The 23963-nt window shown below is 41.7% G+C and overlaps 1 protein-coding gene across 1 annotated transcript in view; it reads right to left on the reverse strand.

The window, feature by feature from the left end:
- lrch1 (leucine-rich repeats and calponin homology (CH) domain containing 1) overlaps positions 1-23963 on the reverse strand; it is a 57164-nt gene that overhangs the window by 12987 nt on the left and 20214 nt on the right. Inside the window, exons 3-16 of the mRNA XM_079277659.1 lie at positions 22829-22955; positions 22532-22637; positions 17405-17541; positions 16154-16284; positions 13195-13282; positions 12131-12236; positions 11382-11497; positions 10181-10251; positions 9827-9913; positions 9494-9571; positions 9238-9274; positions 8480-8596; positions 6644-6716; positions 5311-5433 (exon numbers count right to left, since the gene is read on the reverse strand). Coding sequence (XP_079133785.1) covers positions 5311-5433; positions 6644-6716; positions 8480-8596; positions 9238-9274; positions 9494-9571; positions 9827-9913; positions 10181-10251; positions 11382-11497; positions 12131-12236; positions 13195-13282; positions 16154-16284; positions 17405-17541; positions 22532-22637; positions 22829-22955 — 1397 coding nt within the window. The remainder of the gene's footprint in view (positions 1-5310; positions 5434-6643; positions 6717-8479; positions 8597-9237; positions 9275-9493; positions 9572-9826; positions 9914-10180; positions 10252-11381; positions 11498-12130; positions 12237-13194; positions 13283-16153; positions 16285-17404; positions 17542-22531; positions 22638-22828; positions 22956-23963) is intronic.

Genomic DNA, 23963 nt, shown 5'->3' on the forward strand with positions numbered 1-23963 from the left:
TCGGCCGGTGACGGTTCTCTGACTTCTGAGGAGGAAAAAAATGATGCATTATACATTAGCATCTGCATTATACAGAGAGGTGTCTTTACCACTGAGCCGACCTTTACCGATATAAATGAGTGAGAAGAGCTTCAGTTGCATAAGCAGTGGACACGCGTACAGTAAGTGACTTCCTGTGCATCCACATCTGCACTCAGTGACACAGAAAAAGCCTTTCTGCCATAAAAGATGTAGGAAGCTTACGTCAGCGCAACATTCACATGCACTCATGCAGCTCAGTGCACTGTTAGCTCCGGCTTTGTCACAGGAGCGGTCATGTGGAGGGAGTTCATCTCTCTGAGAGAACAGCCTGCAGAGCAACACACTGGAAACTGACTGACTGACCACACGTTCAAAACAAACCTTTGTGTGTGGAGACATCCAGAGAGTTCTTTTGAATATAGCATCTGTCAAATAATTCTGATGGCAGAAGTTTCTGTTCAGAGATAAACCTGATGCTTCAACACCAGCTCCTAAAACTCACAGTACTCAAATAAAGGCACTTAATTAATTTCCAGTTTCACAAAATCTTGGATAAAGAATGTCAGAAGGAAGTACAAGATTGATCTCTGGACTGACTGAGGCTGGCTGTTTCCCACCAGCCTTTGTGCTGAAGCTAAGCTAACCAGCTTCTGGCTGTAGCTACATTATTTACTGTGCAGAGATGAGAGTGGTATCAATCTGAAAACCAACTCTCATAGAAAAAGTGAATTTCCCAAAATATCAAAAAATATTTGTTTTTGCTTGTAAAAGTAATACGGTAAGAATCAGAACAAGGATTAGTAAGTAGCATCAGATTCAGTGACATATAAATGAAAACCAGGCTCAGAGAGAAGAGTAGGAGTGTGAGAAACATGCATGGCCTCTTCACACACTACCCACACACACACCATCCACCTCCTCATATCTTACACATAAATCTACACTTTACAGCCAAATGCAGCTGAACGCAGCTTGTATCTGTGTAGTTCCACTGAGTGACCACCAGGAGGAGCTACAGGAGCTGTTTCCTCCAGCTTCATCTCTTGTTATGAAGAGCAGAAGACATGAAGTCTGCAGGATTTTACTGTGTTTTTGACGCTGCGGGCCTGTTCAGCCAACAATCCTCACAGCCCTGTAGCTGAACTAAGCACTTAACTAAACTACAGACGTCTTAAACCATAAACATGGGGGGGGGCAGGGAGAAAGGGGAAGACAGTGAACAATCTTTCTCGTGCTTCGTGGTGACATGTGGTGTGGATGTTCTTTCCACACATTCACAGGACACCACAGTGCAACGCTACATCACACAAAAGTACAACCGACCACTCCTGCCCACACCAAGCTGCTCGGATGCCTCTGACCGGCTTCGTCTCTACAGAAATACCACGAGACTCATGGGTATCATCGCATTTAGAGCCATCCGACAGACACAACACTAGAGGCACAGCTGCGCTTTGAGCTAAATGCTAACATCAGTAACCTACAGATGGACAACATGGCAGCTGCCTACAATAGAAGCCTCAATGTATTGATCGCCCCCTTGTGGCTGGCTTTATATACAGTCCATGGTTCATACAGTCACTGACCGTGTCGCTAGGTAGCTTTGCAACATTTCCACCGGCTTAGTAATGTTAGCAAGCACTGCTGGCCTGTCGATGATGTTTCTGACACAAAAAAACACAAGTCTGTGTCATAGAACATAAGTATTTGATCACAAATATATTAATAGATCTATTATGGTTGTGTCTGTCTAGCCTAGCAGCTAATGTGGTGCTAACGTAGCTGCTAGGTGGCTCTCATGCTCACAGGCTGCTAGGCTCGTGATTGGCTCAAGCTGGACCTCGATACCGCTGCTCCACGACTAACTTACTGTTAGTAGCCCTAACCTAAACTCAGTAGCCTTAGAAACACTGCAGCGGGTGTTTTCTGTGTCGACAGCACAAATAAAATAATTAAGTAAAATACTCAAAGCTGTAGCTGAGGGGATACGTAACAGTAAAACACCAGATCCGAGCAGTGATTTAATCTCATATTTTAAAAAGCTTTATAACAGTAAGGTAACAACCTGCTTCACATTCATACTGTTTTCAGTTTCTGCTGTTGTTTGGAGCGGCTGAGGGTAAACACAGATTTTCTGGCCTGCTGGTGTGTTTTTCCCCCTCGTTTCTACACTTACTGTACTTATTTAGGCTTTTCTTTTAATTTGCCACTTTTCTGTACTTCATTGCATTAAATTGGGACTCAATGAATGGCAACTACATTAATCAGCATCTCATTCCACCAGCTATTGGATTAAAAACATAATATTTTTATGACATATTTCTCTAATCTTCCTAAAATCATCTCATGACTTCCTGTTAAATAGAGCCGGTTTAAAGGACTGGCCACCACCAGATTAACTGATAAACTACCGTTACTGCACACACACGCACACGCAGGGTGATGATTGGTTGTTAATGAGGTCAGCAGCAGTGATGATGCGAGCGTGTATGTCACACTCCCTGAGGCCTGAAGCCATTATAGACCATTAGACATAATGTTATCACACTGAAACACAACTGCTCATGTAGAAACACACAACGCTTCAGAGGGAGACTGTCTCTGTAAAACACTGTTCTGATCTTATTCTGTTCTCATCACTGCAACAGCGAGATCATCTGAAAGAAAGACTGATATATACATATTGTTACTGTTGCAACTCAAAGAAGTATGTGTCAGACTACTGTGGGGGAAAAAGGTAAAAATCCATACCAATAAAATTTAAACACTAAGAGTTTACAGCCACTCTAGCAGCCCCGTGAGACTGCAATGCTCATTAAATACCAGAAATAAAAACTGTAGTATTGTGTAGATATTTAAAAAAAAATAAAGTTAGTCCTGAGTGTAGCGCAAGAGGGGAGGCCATATTGTCACCTAAATCTTAAGTTTTAATCTTCTGTTCGGAGGCCATTAAAGATAATTAAGATACAGATCTCAGCGTGTATCATCCAAATATTAGCATGTTTAAGTTAGCGTTCGCCTAATTATTAGCAATCTGATGTTAGTTTGCCTCTGATGTTAGTTCGCATGCTCATGTTTAGCATAGCAATGATATTCAGCATGTGGGTTGTGTTACATTTTTTTCAAGGTAACCAATGGTCAAATATGGGTCAAAGAAGCTGTTATTATGCGGAATTACGATGGGCTCCGTGCTAACATTTTAGCATACACTTCAATGGTCCAGTCAGCTTTTATAACAGCAAAAAGATATAAGTAAATCACTGTATTTCAATGGAGCCACTGCGATCAGTGGAGAAGCTTACAGGAGCAAAGTAAATCCACACAAATCTTTTGATTTGAGTTCAACTCCGGTGACATTTGACAGATTCATTTGTGCATTTAGTTTTTATTGAACCTACCCTGTGGAGTATTAACTGGGAGGAATAGTTTAAAGCTATGAGAGCAGTTGATGGTGCAACTACATGCGTTAACTCTTTGTCAGGTTACCGAGCTAGCTACCCAACTAGCTTGATGAGCTATTGGTCGCGTATATGCTAATGCACGTTATTGGTTAGCTCACCAGCTACATTAGTTGAATGTTAGCATATTAGCATGAAATGCTGTGTTTGAAACAGATGTGAGCAGTAAGCCTGCCATCGGAGGTTGACCTGACATGAAAATTAAACCCAGATTTAACATGTTGTGGTTGGAAAGTAAACTGAAAGAGTCCCTGAGGGCTCGTGATAGATTTGTTAACATTCAGAAGAGTGTGTGAACACTTTAACAGCTAACAACTGCTGCTAGTTCCTGCAAGATATCATAGCCTTTTATGGACCAACTGACTGAAACACAGCTCGGGGAGCGCGCGCACACGCACGCACACACACACACACACACACACACACACACACACACACACACACACACACACACACACACACACACACACACACACACACACACACACACACACACACACACACGCACACACGGCTGTGAACCATCTAAAATCTTAGACTCCGTTCCAGTGGAAGTAGGATACTCCTTTAGGGAAAATGATCTAACACTTAAAATATAGGAGCTAAAAATACACACACACACACACACACACACAAATGTGCACAGACGAAACCCAGACTCATTCAAATTGCAGACGCTGTGCACACACACACACGCGCACACACACACACATCAAACAATTCTAACATAGCTTTTGTTTATAGCTCACACAGGATGCACCGCACAGACAGAAAAAGTAACGGACGTGTGATGAAACTGCTGCTTTTCTGCAACCTTGACATGTGCCAATGGTGAGCAATAAAACAACACAAGTGGCAACATACATAAGATTGCCACTGGTGTGTGTTGTTGTATAAAACAAAACAAAAGTGTACCAAGAAAAAACATTTTTTTTAAGATGCAAGTCAAATTTACTTTACTTTGACATATACAAGTTGGCTTTTCTATTTTTACATTGTTGGATTTAGATCATTTCAGACACACACCCTGTGTTTGCTCCTCTCCAGAAACTTTATGCTCACACATTCTGGTGAGCTTCAAAGCCTGTGTGTGTGTGTGTGTGTGTGTGACCACACTTTTGTAGTAATTGACACACAGACACACACTGAATAGAACTTTTACCATGTGCATCTACAGCAACCACACACACACATCTATACAAACAGCTGGAGATGAAAGTAGCACGCGGTAAAGCTCCTCTTTGATCAGTGGCTGCCACCACCACACACACACACACACACACACACACAGCAGTAATCTAAAACACCCCAACCTATGGTCTAAGGCAGAGAAAACACACACTGGTAGTAGACTCCAAAAGAAATCGGACTTATCGCGATGTCAATCCTGTCCAGAAGGAGGCGCTGTGAGTAAGAGACACGAACACACAACCAATCACTGTTAAGACTCTGTATGCTTTCTGTCTTCATAGGAAGATTATTGGAATATCATATAGGAGTTAAAATGATAAAGCAACTAAAATCTTATAACTATAAAAGAAATTTCCTCCTTCGTGGCGTTTCTTCCTGTTTCCAGTCTTTATGCTAAGCTAAGCTAACTGTGAACTACCTGATCATTGCTTCAACTGGCCGCTGAAACAGGTCGTCAAAGAATAACTTTCTACCTGATCGTCCAGAACACAAAGAAATTAGGGATAAACGCTGAAAAAAACCTCCCAAAACGTTGGTGGAGAAGTTTGAAAGAGAGGCTGTCAGCGAACACCTGAGTCCAGGTGTGTGATCTGACTCTGCAGCCTCCGAGGATACTTAGTTAAAAGAAGTGGAAACCTACCGCGGCTGTGCATGCCTCCGTCATCATGGCTACGAGGCTTGTCTCTATGGCAGGGTGAGGCCTGTGAGAGGAGGGAGGGGGCGAGACAGGAAGGAGGTGGCGAGCAGGGCAGCGAGGGCGGAGCTACAACCAGGAAGTGTGAGTGGTCAGGGAGACGCAGGAAGTGGGCGTGGAGCGTGTAGTGCAGGGAGGTGGGGCACCAATGGTGAATCAAGTACAGCAAGGCAAAGGTCATTCCACGAAAACACACCCCAAAAAACACCAATATCACCAGGAAAGAAGTCCCGAAATAGTGGTTTTTAAGGGAAAAAAAAGATCAATGGTATTTAAACAAGTAACAGACATGCATGCAGATTAGATCAGATGATTTTCACATTAAAAGTCATGCAGCAGATCAGTGGAGGGAGAAATGAAAAAAACATGTAAATCAGAAAAAGAAAATGTCAAAAGGGAGAGATGAAAACACGTAACACAAAACGGCACAAAAACAAAATAAATATTAGTGGCAGTTCACATAGAGATCACCATGACATGCTGTTAGCATCTTGTTAGCTTCATTAGCAGTTAGCAACATTTCACACACTGGTAACAGCTAGCAAACAAAGGCTGGATGGCTGCTAGCTCTAACAAATAAAACAAATAAAGCATGGGACTGAAGTTTGCTATGATTCTACAGACACAGCGGTATTAGTATTCCCTGTATGCCTGCACCAACTCTGGGTTAGCTTGTGTTGAAACTAGCCCTGATTCAGGATGGTCACCTTCATATCGTGGTCCGGGATTGTCAAGGAAGCAGACTTTTCAGATGCCTCATTAAAAGTGCAAAAAAATGCAAATACCCTGGCTGGTAGAGAATCTTGAAAAATGACAACAGTCCAGAGGTGGAGTGTAACCAAGTACATTTACAGAGTACTGTACTTAAGTGCAATTCTGAGGGACTTGTACTTCACTTGCATATTTCCATTTTCTGTTGCTTTCTACTCCATTACATCTCAGAGGCAAATATTGCACTTTTTACTACTTTTACTGAAATAAAAGATCTGAGCACTTCTTTCACCACTGTGTCAATGTCAAGGCAGGTGTTCAGCGACAAAAATATGGTTTATTCTGAGCGTCCATTAAAGCTCCTGAAAAATACAAACTGTGTATGAATATAGTTCTTGGACTTTGCAATGTCCAGGATTGTTATTATCATCGACACAGCCAACAAATGAAGTACACCTCATCAGCATGGAACTGTTTTCACAGCCACACTGTTCAGAGCCTGTGAATCCACCTCTAAGTCTGGTAGCCCAGGTATCTGGTCCACCCTCTTAGCCCAGATCCAACTCACCTGAACGGGGCTTCAGTCCAAACACCGGGCTGGAGAAGGCTGGAGGTCCGCTGGCTGGAGATCTGTCATGACGCTGCAGCAACAGAAATGGAAAGAACACGGATAAGTACGCGGTGTCATCAACAAACAATGTAAGCATAATTCATTGAACAGATGCTGAAGTCTTGTGCTTCGTGTGGGAGATGTTTGCAAAGACATACAGACTTACAAACGACTCCACGGAGATATAAAGTACAGAGAAACACATGCAAGGAGTTCAGGGATCTAAAGTTAACCTCCAAATTGGCTCAAAGACAGCAGCACTCTTTGCCTCCCTCCTCTGTCTTTAACCATCACTCAACTTATATAACCAGCAGACTTAAGACTGCACTCTTTAAGACACTTGAGACGTCTTGAATTTAACAGAATTTAAGTGGATTAGATTTGTACAAAGACAGTCTGATCAAAGTCAATTTAAAAATGACTCTGCAGGGAAATTCTCACATCTCACCCCCATTTGCACCTTGTAGTAACATCTGATCTGTGACTGTGTTTCTGATCTGGATCAGGAAAAAGAGCTTTGTGACACCTGAGTTCATATAGATTGCTGGTGAACACACTCATCTCACTCTGTGGTAGAGGCATCAGCTACTAATGCAATCTGTAGAGTTTATTCACAAGACAGACATCTGCCCAACAAGTTTCAGAGTCACCAAACTCAAGCTGTCAGGCTGAAGAATAAGTAAGAACTACTACGCCAGCATCACTTCCATCGACCCGTTGACGAATCCGGCCGCTCCGCCTACCTCATTAGCATATTAAGATCTAATCACAGCGCATGTCAAATCGAGATAACGCTTATTAACCCCTGGTGGAAATGCAAAGGATAATGAATCCAGATACAGATCAGAGGTTCATACCGGGTTGAGATGGGGGGGGGGGGGGGGGGGGGAACGTAACCGTTATCCAAAACAAACTAAGAGATGTCTAAATGTACAAGTCAGTAGGTTCACATCCTCCGCTGTGTGTATTTTTTTCTGCGAGTCAGATAAACACTCAGTCTGTGTGTTGACTCTTTCACTTCAGAGCATTGTTAGACCAGTCTGGGGGAACAAAGCCGTGTTGTTCTCCTCGTTTCTAAAGCTACACTCTTCACTCCGTTTGTTTCTGTATAACACTGAAGACTGTCAGCTTGAGGGCGGTGAGCTGTAAACGTTTAAGTCGGTTTAAAAGGCTTATTTGTTTTCTTTTCAAACACCACATGAGGAGATTGACATTTATCTCATGACGGTGTTCCAATTACGAATCAGGACTAGATTAGCCTAGCTTAGCATAGCATAAAGACTGGAAGCTGGGGGAAACAGCTAGCCTGTTGTCCTAATCAACACGTTGTATCGATTAGTCGACTTATAGTTGCCGTTTTAAACTTAATAAAGTTCATAAAACTGAAATCTCATTGTCAGACTGTTCTGGTTGCTTATCAAACAAACATGACACTGATTGACATCACATATCAGTCACTGCAGATGAACTCTTCACACACCGACATGCAGGACAGAAAGAAAACTCAATTCACCAGCCACCACTTCATCCAAATCGACTTCATTCAAACTAATTCGTTGTTTCTCAAGAACACGGAGTGACTGGTGAAACGTTTAGAAATAAACATCTTCTCACCCTGTTCACATGTGTGACCTGCTGCCACGTGAAATGTGACACATGTGAAAGCTCAGTGTGGTTTATTCGCTGACAGCAGACAGACACACAGGGAAACGGTCAGTTCACTGGACGACTGAGGACAGTTCACTCTGAGAGGTGGGACAGCGTCTACATCCAGTGGTCTGGTGCTACCTTTACCTTGATGGACATATGCCACTCATACTCCCGGCATGCAAGCTGGGCCTCAAACCTGGCCTTCTCTAGAATCATCTGTCTCTTCTTCTGGAACTCATAGCCACCTTCCTCCATGTGCTGCTACAGAACGCATCAAACGTTTAGGCTTTAAATTACCTTAAATAGTTCCTAGTTTACTTACAGGCTTAAATTTACAGGGACAAAGACACAAAACGACGCGCTTGGTCTCAATAACGTGAGTAAACTTATCAAGGAAAATGTATTATAGTGCACTACGGTGACTACATTTAAAGCCACTATGTGCAGCATTTCAAAATGTCCCACAGTGGAAGCATAAAGAAAAGACACAAACAGAGAGCGCGCTATCGATGTGACATTTTCTGCTACAATCTGTACTCATGCAACCACGATCAACTCCTCAAAAAGATACGATCAACTCCTCAAAAAGATTTGCAAATATTTATCTCAACCAAGCTAGATAAAAAACATTTGTCATGTCATCAAAGACAGAACTTAGCAGTACTTTACTGTCATTACAGGGTCTTAAGTAAATCACCAGGGCTTTGCGATTGTTTTTCTGTACATTGTTGAACTAGAAAGTAGAAACTTTAGTTTTTAAAACAAACTCTCGGCTGAAGGTAGTTACTCACTGTCACATTGCAGTAAGGTGTCTAATATCATCCCGTATGCTGATGACAACGTGTTTTGTGCTGCGTCTCGACTGAAAGTTAAGGGAAGTTTTAAAGTTCTGCACACTGTACCTTCGGTGTGGTGATGCCGTCATCGCTGTCCTGCCCACTGGGGGGGGGGGGGGGGGGGGGAGAGGGAGAGGGGGGGGGGGGGGTTAACATGTGGTTGGGTTCACTAGTAGCTACTGTTACTGCTAAACTAGCAGCACTGTTACAGTGATTCACATTAGTTTAACACACCTCTACCACTGAAACTGTTGACCAGAACTACGGTACTTTCAGGTGTCCTGATGCCACAAAATAAATAATCCAACACACAAAGTCTTACTTGAGTGACTCTTCCACTGTGACCATCTCCACCGGGTAGAGCTGAACTCCAGACAGATCGTCCTGCTCTGTGTTCACTCTGATAAACAGAAGAAATACATTATTAAATAAATGAATGTGATTTAGAAATACTTATACACTTTACACTGTGTTTAGCTTTTAGTACTATGTTCTAGTGTTATTCAAACTGCTAAATGAGACATGGAAACATCAAAGTTAGCAAACCGTATTAATTCCCAGCAAAGTAAAGTGTGGAACCAGGCACAGTTTCGGTATCATTACGGCTAACCAGCTCCGTGATGTTGTGATTCTCGGGCGTCGTGTCGGCTCTCACCTGCTGGGGTCCTGCAGCAGCTCCACAGCCTCCTTCAGCTGGTTGATCATGTCAATGTGGAGCTCCGTGCCCCCTTTTACCTTTGACCTGTGACCCAAAACACATGTAATATCTTACAATCACAGTTACAAGTCAGTCTGCCTGAATATCCTATATGAACGCAATAGAATATAAAATAAACAACATACAGGTACCAGTTTAACTTGCCTTCAATGCTGAAGCTGTATTATTTGTTTCTCTTTACATTGATTTATTGTTCCATTGTTATGTTGTACTCAACAATAATTCTAAAAGCCCTCGATCACACAGAAGGAACCGAAGGTTAGCAAAAGAAAAACAAATAGATGAACTTACATTTGTCGTGTTGGCCAGTGTGAATCTTCCTCTATCCGGAGGGGCTCGTCGAAGTCTGCTGCTGTCCGACCCTGCACACGCACACACACACACACACACACACACACACACACACACACAAGCTGTCACATGGTCCACAGACTCATTCAGCCATTGGCCAAAAATTCAGAGACATTACCGTTATCCCCTGGTACACAAACTCAACAACAATGACACTGTAGCAAACTCTTCCTCTCTCTACTCAGTTCCTTCCATCCTCCAGTCTCCACTTGTTTCTTATAGTGGGACGGATGGGTTGACTGGGATAAAGCTGGACCACGATTGGTTGTCAGCTAAGTCTTATTTCTGCAGTTTTGTCAACAGTCACAGGACATGGGGTTAAGAAACACGAGCAGTCAGCTGATGGGACAGGTTTGAAACATTTATCCAGATTATACAAACCACTTTATCCGCAGGTCAAATGGAAACTGACTGCACACAACTACAGTAATTACACCAGATGAAACATTAAAGCAGTAAGTGGGTGTATGAACTGTGATGGAAGTCTGCAATAGACCAACGTCTCAGATCGTGTGACTAATCGTGTTCCATGACTGGTCAGATGTATTGTATATATGATGATATCAGCTGAATAACTCACGAGATGACGGTCCGTTTTTAATACTTGGAAGTACTGAAGCGTTTCAACAAGTCCTCCAAATTCAACGACAACATATGTGGTTCGTCGATGCCCCTCTTGAACGACACACGGACGCCAACTATTAGCAGAACTGCATCGTATCTGTTGTCTGACTGATAACAGTTACTGAACGTCAACACTTGGCGAACCTGAATGATTCATCACAGGGCTGCACAGCTCTTTGTGTTCTCCACTTTGTTTTAAGTTTAGACCTTATTTGGTCACAGCTGAGTCTCCACAGTGACTCACAGGCTCAGTGTGACGTGACCTGCTATAACAGGACAGTCTCTCTAACTGTCGGGCTGGCAGCGACTTATAACTCTACAAGTAAATGACTGACACAAAGTGACAGTTTGGGCTCCATTAGAACAAACCACATACTTCAGGAGCAGTCGAAGTAGAGCAGTTTTATATAACTCCACTTCACTCCGAGTGTGTCGTTACTCATGAAGGGAACCACTCGCTGCATCAATCTTGAACAACAAACTGAGTGAGGAGAAACAGCACAACATGAGGTCTTGCCTTGATGTAGTTGACGAAGCGAGTGCTGAGAGCAGAGTCTCTGTAGCTGAACTGGTCCTTCAGGGCTTCCGTAGGGCTCTCCTCAATCAGACGGACTGAGTCGGAGTTTGGGTCTGCTGGAATAAAAGGAAACATGAGCTGTGAGAGCCCTGAACAAACGCGTTGGAGTTGTAGGGTTTGGATTCTACAGTAAAATGGCAGAAAGTAAATATAGTGCATTATGTAGTACATAACAGTTTCTGCTAAATAAAAACTTGCTACACTTTGAATATACGTGTATATTTTTGGTGACAAGCTTTATCTCCACTGTTAAGAGCTTGTAAGAGCAAATAACCCAGAGAACTCGTCTATTCCCTCATCTCAGTTCAGTGAAGTTGGCCTTCCATCAGCTCTGACCTGATTGAAGGCTGATTGAAGTCTATTTAAACTGTTATCTGGGGAGCTGCTGCTGTTCTCTAATAGACTTCAACAGCCCAGATACTCACACACACTCTGCACGCTGCACCGCTCACAGCTTATGGTTGTTAGAGGAGGAAAAGCTACTTCAGCTGATGGAAAATAATCAACAAAATAATTGATGATCAGTTTATTAAGTCAGTCAAGAACGAAGTCAGTCGTCAAACAAAAGGGCAAAAACATTCTCTGTTTCTATTTGCTGGTTTTGTGTTTTTCACTGTAAATTAAATGTAGCTTTGCCGGTCAAAGGTGTGTGTGTGTGTGTGTGTGTGTGTGTGTGTGTGTGTGTGTACCTGTCAGGGAGCTGATGTGTTCACTCGAGTCGTCTTTACTGATTCCCTCCTCCTCTGTGATGTGGCTCATCGGTATGTTTAGACTCAGACTGTCTTCATCTGACGGCTGCAACACAAATGAAAGAACAACAGAAATAATCGATGAATAGTTTTAAGATATTTCAAACATTCTCTGGTTCCTGCATCTACAACGTGATAATGTCGTGAACTGACTGTTTGGGGTTTTGGACTGTTAGTCGGACAAAAGGAGACATTTTAAGATGTTTCCTTGGTCTGTGGGAAACTATGACATTCATGCATTTATCTACATTTTTTTTTTTTACATTTTATAGGATCAATGTATTATTGTCAGATCCATCAATGATAAAACGAATCGTTGCATTTCCAATCAACCTTCTAGCAAAACAGTTACTGATACAAATGAGTGAAAAAACCTGCAGGTTTATATATATAGGTTTTAAACTGTTTATTTAACAGATGATTTCTCTGCAGCCATTTAAAAATAAAGAGGAACGCACGAGGCAACCGATGCTTTCAGATCTTCTGTTTGTTGTTCGTGTATTAGAAAGAAAAATGGGCTTTTTGCTGCATTTTCTCTGCAGCTCCAGTTGCATTTTACTCAAGAGACAAGAAACATTATTTTACTCGGCAAAACATCTGGTTCAAAATGTTACTTTTAATCGAAACAATGAGGTTAATAGTCTATTTACAGGATGTTGATTTAAACGACAGAACATTTTGTGAAAGGTTGTCGATAAAATTTCGCAGGTTTAACAAATACCGTCAGTACAGAAGTCTATCGAAGGATTAAAGAATAAATAAAAGGTACAGCGTTATAACAGTGAGCTGTAAAATAATCAAGCTTTAATGTCAATGCGCTGACAGGTGGAGTCTTCTGTGTAAAGAAATGATGTAATACAGTATGCCAGAACACAAACCGATTAAAAGCATATAGACACATCACACATAAGGTACAAAGACACACACACACACACACACACACACACACACACACACACACACACACACACACACACACACACACACACACAGACTCTCAGTACCTCAGTAGCAGACAGCCGCTTGTCTCCGTTGTCGCTGCCGACTCCTGAGTCGCTATCCTGCTTCTTCTGCTGCTCCATGTCCTCCACACTGCAGACACACAACACAGGTCACACACCTGACACAGATACGCAAATGAGTTGTGAGTGAGTGAGTGAGAGAGAGAGAGAGAGAGAGAGAAAGCACAGTCTCTCTTCCTTAACCCCCCCCACCCCCCTCTCAGGCTTTGTTCACACCGTTTCTGACTTCCTGCTCAGATTGGATTTGTTTTACTGCATCATGTTTGAAGAACATGGGCAAGAACAAAACAAAAGAAGAAAAACACTTGTGTGTTTCCAAGTGATTTGTTTAAGATGCAAACAAGAAATCCATTTAAATAAATAAATGAAACATACATTTATGAATTAATTAAAATAAACCTTGTGAATCCCAGTGTAAAAGGTTTACAGTGTGCTTTATTAAATGGTAATACTTTAGGTCATTAACGCTTGTACAATTATATTGTTTATGTCGCTCGCATCGACGAGATAAGAATTGGAAAAAATGATTTAATTTCTCTTCACGATGAATTAAAAAATAATTTAATCTGAGACTTTCAGCTCTGTGGCAGTGTCTAAGCAACTGAGCAGCAATGTGTGCTGTAATTGCATGCACACACACACACACGTAATAAATGAACCACCTGTCAACAACATCCACACTCCTCTCGTCTACTGGCTCATTTGAACGGATTAAGTTCATTTCTACGTGATCTGCAGTCACAGAGCTGTTTCATAATAAACACAACTGGTCACAATAAGGGCTCGTAGGTCCCTCTGTGACCTCTGACCTGATCGTCATGCTAGTTAAAAACACAAAACTGATTGCACATTGACAATCTTTGTTTAAATGCCAAAACATTCAGATATAATGAACTGCAAGATCTGCAGAGAAATGCTCTTCCTTCATCCTGGTCGACTGTAAACTGAGATTCACTGAGTTTCACCGTCTCTGAATTAATGAAGTTTTAAAAATAGCATCAATCTGTTCGCAGCTTCCTCTGCAGTATAATGAGAGAAAGAGAGCAACTACGGCCTACTCAACGATATTATTATTAATCTTCGATGCGGACAACAACAAAAAAAAAGACTCTCTTGGCATCACATTTCAAAAGTCACAGAAAGTCTACTGAGGGGAACTGACCACACTTAACCGAAGTCAAAAGAACAGAAAGATGGAGAATTTAGAGAAATTCAACATGAATCAAAACGGAAAAAATAGAGCAAGACAACTATAACGGGAAGAAGATAAATATTAAAAGAAAGAAGAACAAAGACAGCAAGAAAAATGGAAGGGCAAGTAGGGATAAATAAGCAAAAAGCAAGCGAATAATGGTGACAGACAGACAGACAGACAGACAGGAAAGAGAGCCTGAGAAAATAAAAGCATAAAGGATGTGTATATGGAGTGCGTGTGCTCCCCTAGAGAATAGGAACCACTTTTCCTGCCCGCGTGTTGGGAGTGCTCTATGTGGGCGGACATTACAGAGCTCAACATCCTCCGAGAGCTCAGGCTCTGTTCAGCTGGATAACGGAAGCTTTTCTTTCTGTGCTCCATTTGGTTCAACTCATCCATTATTTCTTCCTCTCCGTCATTTATGAAAAGGCCCATTTCCTCCTTCCTTCCCTCAATCTTACAATCCTTTACTTCCCCGTTAACCCCACCTCCGTCAACCGGCCTGCGTCAGTCTTTTTATGATGCTCTTGTGGACTCCAAATGCCTAAGGAGCTCTTGCTTAGATGATATTATTACAGACAATATCCTAACTGTTGTGCTCCGGCTCTTACTTTGATCAATCAGCTGGATTCACTCCATTACTCGGTTCCTAGCGCTTACTTTGTTCCTTTGTTTATTTCATTCCTTCATTTCCTTCTCATTGCCTCCACATTTGCTGTCTTCCTTTATTCCTCCATCCAGCAATCAGAAATAATACATCATCCACCGGTGTGATTAAGAACTAAATCTCTGATGGCAGACAGTCTGTCAGTGCGACCCAGCACTGACCACTTTCAGCTGACTAATGGAGGATTTGGCTCCAGCCGGAGAAACTGAGGACGCTTAGATCAGAGACACTCAGCATCCCTCCACATAGTGTAATGTCATTAAAACCAAACTAGATAAACAGCTTTGATATGATGAAACATGTTGCAGGCCCACGGCTAAGAAGAACTGACGGCGTTTAACACAGAATTAGCAAAAGTTTGGAGCAAAGATGATCAATGTATTCACCACTGTGACACATGGTCATGCAACCTGTTGTATGGCTTGAAGACACATTTGATGCTTTGGGAAGTAAGTTTCTCTGCTTTCTTACTCATACACCACTCGCATCATGTTAGCTTAGCTTAGCATAAAGACTGGAAAGAGAGGGAAACAGCTAGCCTGGTTTGTCTGAAGGTAACTGAATCCACCTACCAGCACCTCTAATGAACATGTTGTATTGTATTTGTTAGTCTGACACGAAGTCACTCGACATCGTCTATGCAGACAATGAACTAGATCTCTACTTGCTGAACTCTGAATGCCACAAAATAGATCGTGTCAGCTTTTAGATAATGAACGTGAAGTAAACATATTTGTTTTGACAGATTTGCTTCATCAACACTGTGAAAGTCACGGCAATCATCTCGGTGTGTGTTTACTCTGCAGCTGCTCTTTTTGACCGTGAAGATTTTTGAATGGAGCTCGTGTTTCATTTGCTTGAGGGCTCAAAGCCTGATGAGGCAATTAGTCTTCTGTGTGCCATAACTGGCTTCCACAGCGCTCCCATTAACTTTTAATGGTTGAACAATTGATACCAGCATAAACAAGAGCAGGAAGAGAGATTCCCCATCACGGTAACCACCGCAGCACTGATGCAGGAGAGAGGGAGGAGACGGTGCCTTCCCATTGGGGGATATTGAAGTTGCCGCAGTGACTGACCTGCCGGTGGTGGGCCGTGATAGGCTGAGTCGCTCTATGACAGGCAGGTACAGAGAGTCGGGCATCTTCTCACTGCGACACGCCTCGATGCTCAGATACTTGAATATGTGAACTTTTCCTTTTATACAGATCTGAAAAGGAAAAGAAAGATTAAACTTATTTCCTCTTCTTCTACCGTCTCAACTTGTTTTCCCTCAGACATCAACCTAACCGCCGAGTCACTGAACTCTGGGAGCAGCCATTGCTTAACATTCACAGAGTGTCTTTTGTCCTTCAGCCTCTGAGACGATGCAGGTTGGTGCACACAGTTTCATATCAGCTCTCTATAAAGCTGTGATGCAGTGCATGATTGATCGGTGCTGCAGATTGCCTGCTAAACAAATCATACGTTTTCATGTGATTCCCATCCCACGGGAGCATGCACGACATGGTTAAAATGAATATCAAGTTTTACAATTACAACTATATTTCTCATATCGGTGTATTAATAAGAGTGTTCACAGGTGCACTAATATCCTGGTTATGTGTTGCACATGTAAACACCACTTCCTTGTTTGTGAAACCTGGATAAGCTACCCGGAGTACTCGGATAGAAACCGGAATACTGTGGCATTAAAACACCTGAGTCATGTTTCTGAAGATTCTCTGTCGGTACAAAACATCGGGACCGAGATGCTGATAGATCAAGAGACAACTGCAGGCAGATGATCGGGAACCAGAATACTGATAAGATCACGTTTACAGAGAGTTGAATAACCAGATTTCTCATGTTTCATGTAAACATCGTATCCTGAATAGTTAGTTACACTGTTGTATAAAGTTCAGTTATATATGTGATGGACTTATTATTATTCAACAAGCGAATTATATTATGAATAAAATATTATTCTATATTACATAGTTTGGTGCAAAATGTGTTTTTAATTAATCTGAAGACTTGAAGTCAAATAATGTGACTTCATTCATTATTTGCATCATCAGCATCAGTTTTTCACCAAAGAAACATCGAGCTGCTGCTGCTGCTGCACCACACAGTGAGCTTGTGAGTTGATGCTCTTATATATCTATCTGTGCTGGGTGTGGCCATGTAAGGTCACATGACCTCCTCATACATGTGGACGTGTGTTTCCACGTTTTTAGAAATATATGGGAGGCTGAGTGAACCAACAGCAACAAGAATCTGAGAGACAAAACAGGGAAATGGAACATGTGTGTGTGTGTGTGTGTGTGTGTGTGTGTGTGTGTGTCTACCTGTGCAGGTGGACTTTGAAGGGGGTTGTTTTCTAACTGGAGGCACTGGAGCTGTTTCATCTTCCTGTAACACACCGGGATGGTCGACACCTTGTTACAGGAGAAGTCAAACTTCACCAGAGGAAGGGCAGCCAAGTCTGCAGGAAGAACACACACACACACACACGCACACACACACACACCAGTTAGGTAAACACATTCGTCTCCTTTATGTGAGCTGTTAGATTTACTTCAGTCGATTCAATTCTGACAGTTTGTGAATTAATTCACAGTGTTGTACTTAGTTAAATTCGGGAATCTGGCACCACACAGCTTGAGGAACGAAGCTGTACACCAGGGGTATTCAACTAAAATTCCAAAAGGTCCAGATCGAGAAAATCTCCTCGGGCAAAGGTCCGAAACATTACAATAATATCTAGCTCGCGCTATTTACTGCCATATATATATCAATATATTCAAGAAGCCTAGTAGTAGTAACAACGTCTCTGTGTAGTCAACAACTGTCAAATCAAATAAAGTACACATCAATTATATTTTAACAAATTATTATTCTCAGTTTTCTAATTCAACTGGATGGATTATAAATAATACATAGAAATACATAAATAACTCTTCTTCTCATTTAAAGTGAAATGAGGTCTGGATTAAAGGATATGAACGTGTGTTTGACTCCGTAAGTGTGTGTCGATGTGTGAATGAATGGCTTCATGCAGAGATGCATGCATGTACAGCACTGCAAACTTCAACGTCAATAATAAACACATGGTTGAATCAACACCTCTGTGAAAGTTTTTTACAAAAACTAAACATTGATATCTGAGCTGTTGTAGTGGATTGTATTAGATTATATAGTGCCTAACAAAGTGACCAAGGAGTTTAAACTAACAGTAAAATGACTGAGTTGCTTATTTTACTGGTGATCTGTAATACATGTAAAACATATGTAAAACATATGTAAAACATAATATGCACCATTCAGTGAAATGGCTTCTGTCAAAAGCAAAATGACAGTTTACAGTGTGGATTATATGCAAAACAGCAACATTTATCATGTTTTTGCCACTTTGGTGAAACACCACTGTCAGATTGATGTAGGCTACATGCAAAACACAAAAAGAAAACTAAGTTACAGCAATAAATACTGCATAACTTTATGCTTGTATGACAATCGCATGTACACACTGTACAGATTGTGGGTCCAGTGCATCAATTCATAGTGAGGATTCTACCATGTAAGTCGTAGCAGTTGAGTACAAGAATCTTATTCTTACTTACTTTAAAACAGTCAGGATTAATGAAACATATACAAGAAGCTATGTTTAGTAAGAGTTAAAATCCTGTTGCACGCACACACACACACACACACACACACCTCAGACCGCAGACATGTTTCCCCTCACACAGAACAATGCAGCTGTTGTAATTTTCAGAGGTGGTTTGTGATCGTTAGCAGACGAAAGTCTCACTGTAACATGTAGAGCCAGAGATGTTTCATGTGATACTGGCGTGACATCTTCAAATGTGGCCTCAGGCTTCCTTTAGTAGGAAGTCATGAAAAAGGACCTTTCAAGGAACAGTTGGACTTTTTGAGAAATACTTTCCGGTATTCCCCAGCAGCCAGTTAGCTTAGCATAAAAACCGGAAATGTTACAACTATGTATTAGTGAAGCATCAGTTTGCATGTGAGCTGCACTCTGTGCATGAAAGGATAAAGGACGGTGTCTTGTAACTACAGTTCCCACAATGCTTTGCAGGATGCAAGCAGAAGGTATAATGTTGCCAGAGTTTCACTAAATTATCAGTGGGCTCCATCTTGAGCCTCTATTCTGCAAACATGTTGGCAAATTTGCCATCAGCTATTAGCCATAGGTCTTTGCAAATAAACATCATGATTATGAAACAAGTTGTGACATCTTTTTTTCTACGATTTCCAAGCAGATTTATGGACATTTATCCACAAAACTTTAAGATTTTCAAAATAGAAGTGTCTTTGTATCATGCTTGAGAGTTTATGACTCAGAAAAGAAGATTTTTGACACATTGCATCACTTTCATTGGGTCAGACAATGAAATGAAATTTCAAATTCCGTGGACAGACGGTGCATGATTCAGCGAGTGCATGGTTTACTAACATGCCGCTGACTCAGTGACGGAGAGACCTGACCCTCGTGAACCCTCTGATCTTCTCTTCAAGAGTGATAAAAAATAATCCTGTGTGCAGTGACCCACAGTGACCCGGTGGAGAGACACCACCAACCCGTGAGGCCGACAGAGAAAGTATGTGTTTTCATACACACGACTGTTCAAAAGGTTGGAATCTCCTGCTACGAGAGCTTGATCACAGTCAGATGGCTGAGGTTTTTGTTTTGCCAGAATGACAATTGAAAGGGCAGAAACAGACACATATCCCTCTGAGCAACAGTTCTATAGGAATAAAATAAATCACCAGTTGTTTTTAAAAGACGCTTAGCATCAAAATATGTGCAGATTTAAATAGGAACAGCTTCCTGTTTCACAATAATGCTAACATGCTGGAATTAACTGGCTTCGTTGGTTTCGCAAAACTATGAATCAAACTTCACAATATAAATAAGAAGGTTAGTGCAGGGTTAGCAACACTGGAATAAATCATAGTTTAAACTCATCCAATCTAACCACAGAGTAGACTGCAGAGGGCCCAGAGGAAAACAGACTCAACAACATTTATTATTCCTATAATATGCTGAAATAAATGAATAAATAAATATATTCCGAGCCAAATTGCACCGTTGTGGTTCATTAACAACCACGGCTCACTTGTGCTTTTCTAAAAAACTAATTCAAAATCAGAGTTCAAAGTATTCTGTCCGGTCGTCATGAAACACTGCGGACACAACTAAACGTACGTCTGAATCAGTCAATTCTTCTTTTTTTGGGAAGCCAAACTATTTCAGATGTAAGTAACAAACACACACATTGAGTGTGTGTTTCTGTAAACGGCTTCATGTGAATATATTCAAGAGGACGTGACACATTTTGTGTTGTTTTCTTCAGAATGAATGAAAGTGTCTCTTGTGATCCACGTGGACATGGTGGTTTTAAAGGGCCGTCATGTAACCACGTCCCCGTCTTTACTTCATGTTTTATGTTTTTATGTTTCTGGCAGAGTTTCCTGGAACAATGTGCGGCAGCCGGACGCGAGGATGTTTTGTCTACAGTAGAAGAAGAACCACATGCTGAGGAGTCTGTTTCCATCAGCTTTTGCTTCTTTTTCTGAAACATGAAAAATGATCAAACCACTCATTGTGCATGAACAGACATGAGCATGTTGAGAGCACCCACACATTTCCCTAAATTTGGCAAATTATGGCCAAATAAACCAAATCTGTTGCTACTAACGCAGTTGGATGTTTACATCTGTCCCTCACGATCAACACAGGACAAAACTAAATGATGAATTCAATGAAATTGGCAGATTTAATAGTTTTAGTATTCCTTAAATGTGTAACTGTTTCCCTTCTTTGATGTAAAACATATTGAGGTTTTCAGTCCTGGTTGTTTCAGGCACTCTTTAAATAAACTCCAGTTTACTGGACGTGTATTTGCAAGTGTGTGTTGACATGAATCCTCATACAAATGGAACAGACTGATGTTTGGACTTGTGGGAAGAAGAAACCATTGAGGGAGTCCTCTCCTGCAGCCTGACCGACAAGCCCGTCAATCATGGCACCGAGATCATGACAGACTCTTGCTGACAGCGGCTCATAATTAAAACCTCTTTTAAGGCGGTAATAGTGTCCGCTGAGCTGCCATGATGGAGGGAGGGCCCACAGCAGGTTACAGGATAAAAATACATCCTGGCTTGTATTATATGATAAACATTTTAATCAAGTAAAGGATCTCAATCCTTCTGCCACCACTTGTTGATGTTTCTGGCTTTGAGGATAATTTTTCCATCAGGTCTGCCGATCTGATCTTCAGAATTGAGCTAACACCCCCCCCCCCCTCCTCCCGAAGCTTGGCAGACTTTTAACAAATAAAAACAGTCATGGTGGTCTTTTCTCTGGGGTTCTCAGTGCACCAATGACGTCTGCACAAGTTCAACAGACATTAAATCAAAGACAACATCCCTCCCTTCGTCAGGCTGCCGTCCAGTCTGCTCGGTCCAAGCCTCCCTGTCGCTGTCAAAGCTCGCCAATCAACCCGGGAGACGGTCACAATAGTGAGGGACAAGCGTACGTCAAGACAGGAAAACACAGCGACAAATCCAAACAGGCCGGACGAGTCCAGGTGCAGGAACAGACTGATGAATCATCAAAAATATCTTCCTTTTCTGCAATCTTTCCGTTTTATATCCGTGGAAACGTTGAAATGATTCAAACAAAGCCCTTTGAGGTAAATGAAACAATCAGAACTTAAATCAGAAACAATCCTATGAATCAATTAATTGTTTGTTTTTTAGCAAAATGCCAAAATGATCGTCTTCTTAGATGAATATCTTCTGGTTTCTTTATTCTGATATTTTTTAAACTCAATATATTTGACGGCTGGATAGTTTGTTGGACAAAACAAGACATGTGAACATTGAAGCTTTGGACATTTTTTTTTTACTACTTTCTAACCCAAATCGTCAGAAGATTAAAATTTTCTAAAATGAGGTTGGATCCTCAACAGATCTTGGTACCATATAAGTCTCAACACCCACTTGTTCCAGTTGGTCTATCGGCAGACAGAGTGTGTCTAACTGTTCTCCGTGTCACTGACTTATTTGGGGAAGAATGGAGGTTGTTCTTCGGTCACACTGAGGGTCAAGTCTATTTTGGGGACTGTTAAGGGTGTGGCAGTGCATCCAGAGGACTCTGTGGTCTCAAATGCAACTCCACTTCTTCAACAATCAATACAAGTAATAGCAGTCTTTCAAACTGCCTTCTAGAAGTGCACGACCCTCTTCTGTAAGATACACACACACACACACACAGAAAATGAAATCTTTTGCAACCAAACTTCACCAACTGTTTAGGTTTCTCCTGTCCACAATCACCCAAAAAGACAAGGCACTTCATTTAGTTTTAGACATAAAAAAAAGATAAAAGGAGAATTTGGGCAAAACCTAACCCGGAGAAAAAGGCGCTTCTGTCACCAACTCACCTTCTGGCAGAACGCAGAGAAGGTTTCGGCGAACGTTTAGTTCCCGTAAAGCTTTGAGTCTGCTGATGTGTCGAGGAAGAGCCGTGATCTCGTTGCAGCTGATGTCCTGCAGAAAAACACATAAAAACACAACTCATGACAAACTTTTATCGTTCACAGAAATATGTTGGTCGATTTTAAGTCCTACTGACTGATGTTGAGAGCCGTGTGGAGGCAATAGACCTCAGAGTATTGAATTAAGCACCTTTAATACAATCGCACACACACAATATACAGCGAGAGTACAAAGAGTCTCACCAGCTCCATGAGGCCGTGCAGCTGTCCGATGGTCTCCGGCAGGCTGACCAGCTTGTTGTTGCTGGCGTTGAGGACTCTCAGAGGTAAACTGCACAGACAGGCCGGCAGAGAACCCAGCTGGTTACGACTGCAACACAAGCATCACCATCATGTGACTTCATTTAGAGCACACTCTTCAACTAACGATTTCAAAAAGCACTTATTTTTAGCAAAACGAACCATCAAGGTAATCGTTGGCACTTTTACATGAGCGTTTTTAAACTGCCGGGGTTCTTTTTGAAGAAACAATAAACAATTCAGCCAGACGGAAAATTCTAACGGCAACTAAAAATCGACTACTTCAAAGACAAAAGGAAGAAAATTAATGAGAAAGCAGAACCCGTGCATATGAATATTTTAACACCAAATCCTTCAACGCTGCATTAAAAATTCAATGAAGAGACGTGTTCTAGCATGTGATTTCACGTTCACGGCGGTTTGTTTGGTAACACAGAGACAACAGAAAGCCTCACGGGGAAATATAAATATTAACTCGCATCAACAACACTTTTGCTCCACGTTTGTACGTGTGTGTCTCATTTAATGGGTTTGATTGTATCTCCAAATTCTAACAATCTGAGAGCAGGATGAGGCATCGACCATTCAAAACACGGGATTAAAACTGTGTAAATCTGTTTTTCATTTCATACTGTGTCGTCTGAACCCGGCTTCAGACCACAATCGGACTCTCACTCACCTGACACTGAGAGCAAGCAAACAAAGGACACAGAAAGAATCTAACTTCATCAAAAATGAATTTGCCTGCACCAGACTTGATCCCGATCCTGCTGACGGGCTCAGGATGTTGGACTATTTTTAGGCCAAATTCTTCCTTTGGTGTTTCAAAGGAAGGTCTGATGGAAGGCAGAAGATTTCTGTTTATTTTTGTAACGACGACAGGAACACGGATCACTTTCAGCACTAATGCTGCAACTATGCACGGTAGAGAAGCTAGACTTTTACTTCTACTCTACGTCGACTCTATTTTATCCCAGATTGTCACATGTCTGCATCTGGAGGGCGAAACTAAAGTGAACCGTTCTTCTGCAGACTCATCCTCTCAGCTGCATATAAACAGCTCTGGCCTGATGCTTCC

This window comes from Melanostigma gelatinosum, assembly GCF_949748355.1.
Source record: "Melanostigma gelatinosum genome assembly, chromosome: 10".
Taxonomy (NCBI): domain Eukaryota; kingdom Metazoa; phylum Chordata; class Actinopteri; order Perciformes; family Zoarcidae; genus Melanostigma; species Melanostigma gelatinosum.